The sequence below is a fragment of the Gossypium arboreum genome, chromosome 1 (genome assembly GCF_025698485.1).
Source record: "Gossypium arboreum isolate Shixiya-1 chromosome 1, ASM2569848v2, whole genome shotgun sequence".
Taxonomy (NCBI): domain Eukaryota; kingdom Viridiplantae; phylum Streptophyta; class Magnoliopsida; order Malvales; family Malvaceae; genus Gossypium; species Gossypium arboreum.
In genome coordinates, this window is record NC_069070.1 from 110,383,133 (window position 1) to 110,386,941 (window position 3,809).

The following is a 3,809-nucleotide window of genomic DNA, read 5'->3' on the forward strand; positions in this document are numbered from 1 at the left end:
AGTTGGTATAAATATTTTATTCTAATTAAAATGTTTACGTGATTTTAAGAACTATTAGCATCGTTAAATTTCTTTGTTAAATTTAGGCCTATTACACTGTTATTTTTTTATCATAAGGCTATCAAGTGGATTTTTTTTTTATTTCAAAGTATACCCCACAAATTTAGTAGAAGAATTTCAATGGTGATAATAATTAAACTTGAGTTTTTAAATTTAAAAAGTAAGGGATTAAATTCTTGAAAATAAAAATATGAAGATTAAAATCCAAAAATATTAATTTACTCAATAAAAATTAACCTAATGCAAAATGTATGAAAACCATATTAGTTATTAAGAACACTGCTACGAAAAAACATAACAATAAATTTCTATGCATAAATCATGATATCCAATTGCGCAAAAGATCATTAGGCCACACTGAAACGATGATAGTAATAATAACTAGCTCATCGGATGATGTTCAAATTTTACATTGCAGGGCAAAAAGAGAGATACTTAAATCTAAAAGCAGGTTGTATATGTTTATTTTATTAGTACATATGACCTTGTCTTATTGTGGATGTTTATACTCTACATTTCTGTTATTTGGAAGTAAACAAGGTATAAATGATTTGGCCATGAAGAGGAATCTTCCTACCTTCATGTCCTAACATTTCGGTTATTGCAATATTTGGGTGTACGAAGCTTTATATAGATTTAATTCTTCTCTTTAGCAGCCTCCCATGGTCTTGATCCTTTGATATATTTGTGGAATCCATATGTAAGCAGTGCAAGGTATAAAGCAAACCCTGAAATATATAGATAATATTTTAGTATCAAAACTATTAAGTTACATCCTAAGCTTGATATCTATCTATCTCTATCTCTATATATATGTATAATTAAAAACTGAAGTTTCAGGAACTTATGAACTAAGTTGAGGAATGTAAATTACCCATTAGAGTTGCTTTTAGAACTAGATTCACCATTAAAACCTCATCGGCAGCATTAAGAACAACATCTTCTGTCCATATCCCTTTCGCATCGTATACCATGGAGATGAAAACAACAGTCAAAGTTGCCACAACAGGCAATGAAATCGCACCACCTTTCCCTTCTACTATTTTGTCTAACATCTTCGTTATCAGTTCCCTTAGCTTAGAAGAACTGAAGACAAGCGCAAAAAGAAGAGTCATTTCAGATAAAAGAAGCAGAGACAAGAAGAGATGCATGTTCTCGGTCAACGGGTATTCAACAGATTAATACAATGGTTGGTTGGTTCCTGAGAAAAAATCACATCCATTTATAGGGGGAAGAAACTGGAATCAAACAAGATAAAACGTTTAACATGTTTACGTATTGGCATCTGCTTCAAAACTTCACCTGCTGCCTCAATTAAAGAATTATACTTTCCATTTGTAGAATTAGAATAACTTGCAGACTCAGTTAGTATGAAGCACATTGGTACGGATAGTAATCTTGGGCTATTTAAAAATCCACTAAGCTCTATACAATATTAAAGCTGGGGACGCCTTGGTCCAGAAAGGGAACTCAAATGGAAGAATTTAAACATAGAAATTATCTCCATAGTTGGCAAGTGTAATTTGAGTTAAAGAATAAAAAAACCAACCACTCGTTACTTCACCTGGTTCCGCTACCAATTGACATTTATGAGAGTTTACACAAAAATATTAAATCTGAAAAATAAATTTATGTAAAAAATTAGGTTCGTTTAAGATATAAATCGGACTCGGACTTGAACATTCAAGACCTGAGCTCAATCTGACTTGTATTTTTAATTTGCTATGTTTTATGTTAAGTTATTTTTATATATTATGTAATTTATAACACATAAAAAATTAAATCTATAATATGACCATAATTAAACATTAAAAAATATTAAGATGACTACATAAAATTTTAATGAATAAAAAATATTAAATTAAAAAATAATATAAATATAATTTTTAAAAAATTAATATGGTCAGTCCTAAAATAGACTTGGGTTAACTATTTGAAAATATAAGTGGGCTTGGGCAAAATTTTAGGTCATATTTCGAGTTGGGTCATGCTTGGACAAACATAAATCGTGTTAATATTATGTCTAGTTCTAGCCCAAATCTGATTCGTCCGACCCATGATCACCTTTACTCATTATCATCTTATTGGCTAGAGTTTTTTTCAAGGGTTAATTTCACTAGACCCTCTCAAGCTATAGCCCTTATTCTAACTTGGTCCTTAAACTTCAAAACGTTCTAATTGCACCTCCAAACTATGGATTTATATCAAGCAAGCCCTTTTATTATTAAAATCATTAATTTAACCATCAAATGACATGCTAAATCTTATGTGACGTAATTTTAAACAAAAGTAAAGCATTGTTGTATAATTTTTAAAAGTAGAAAAAAAAACAAAGTAAAACAAAAAAAAAAGGAGTGAATGATAAAACTTCTGTAAAAGTTTCAAAAACTTTGAAACAAATTTTTTTTTTCAAATAACTATAAAATCAAATAATTAATTCAAATATCATAATATTTTTACCTACATTGTGGGTATGATAAATTCTAATATCATTATTATTTTTTGAACAATCTCATTATAGGTTCTAATTATATCTGTTCTTTTTGACACAATGTCTAAAACTACCCATACCCCTTCCCCAACCCATAAACAGGAGGATTGTAACTAGGGGTGAGCGTTTGATCGAATCAAATCAAATTGAATGAAAAAATTTTGAGTTAATCGAGTTGACAAATCCTATTTTATTATCCTAACTCGATTTGAAATTTTATCGAATCGAGTCAAGTGAGATAGAATTCAGTTCGAATCAAATCAAGTGAGATAGGATTCAGTTCGAATCAAATCTAATATATTTGTTCGAGTTAAATTTAAAAAATGATTTTGAGTCCTTATAATCATTTGTCACCCACCGTAATCAAATTTGCCCACCGTAATCAAATTTGTTATTAACTTTCATCCCCTTATAATTTATTTATTAATATTTTATATACAGATAAGCTTCTTTGATTTATCAATTATCTTCTAGTTCTTGTCTCTATGTATTTTGAAATTAAAAATATATTAAATATAAAAATGTGACTTTTTTAATAAAATTTATATTAAAGATTAAATATAAAATTGATACCAACATAAAATTTTAACACGAATATTTTATGACATCATCAATAATCCAATTTTAACAAAATTCTATAAAAATTCAATATGATTAAACAATTCAATAATATAAATAGTACAAAATGTGAAATTTAATTTAATAATATAAATAGTAGATATAAATAAAATTATTACTATTTAGGTTTAGAGATTTTTGGGATAATTTTAAGTTTTGATTTAGGGTAAAAGGTGAGAAGTAAATTGTAACAACCCAATTTCACAGGTGACGATGTAACACCCCAAACCCGGCCTAGGAGTTTAGGCCGAATTCGGAATGTTACATTGATCACCGAAGTGATCGTGAGAAAATTTCACCAACACCAGTCGATCTTAATTGGAAAGCTTTAATATCAATATTTAAAACAAAATTGGAGTAATAAAAACGAATAAGTCTTGAAATAGAATTTGTACCACAGAATTAAAACTTTACATTTCGAAACTGTATATCAATGTAATAGTCTAAATTCACAACTAATAATTTATTTTCCCGCGAGACTGTCTGAGTCCTTCGCATATCGCGTCCAACATCCAAATTCCGAAATGTACTTGAAAGGGAAAACAGAAGAGGGGGTGAGCTACTCGAGCTCAGTGTGAAATCAACTACCTAACTACAGAAACAAGTACAGAAAACCAGGAAGTAATTCAGAAGTGGAACT

At 29.0% G+C, this 3,809-nt stretch overlaps 1 protein-coding gene across 1 annotated transcript; it reads right to left on the reverse strand.

Annotated features, from left to right (window-relative positions):
- Positions 1-365: 365 nt before the first annotated feature.
- LOC108482740 (uncharacterized) lies at positions 366-1,285 on the reverse strand. The gene is made up of 2 exons (XM_017785859.2): positions 935-1,285; positions 366-788 (listed from the first exon to the last, which is right to left on the reverse strand). The coding sequence occupies exons 1-2, from the start codon at positions 1,209-1,211 to the stop codon at positions 697-699; spliced, it is 369 nt and encodes a 122-aa protein (XP_017641348.1). The 5' UTR covers positions 1,212-1,285; the 3' UTR covers positions 366-696.
- Positions 1,286-3,809: the final 2,524 nt, after the last annotated feature.

What these genes read in the sequence shown, in the direction of transcription:
- LOC108482740 (XM_017785859.2), bottom strand. Translation starts at nt 1,211, where the DNA reads ATGCATCTCTTCTTGTCTCTGCTTCTTTTATCTGAAATGACTCTTCTT. An exon ending in TCTAAAAGCAACTCTAATGG is followed by an intron (nt 789 to 934) that starts GTAATTTACATT and finishes TATATATTTCAG; the next exon opens with GGTTTGCTTTATACCTTGCA.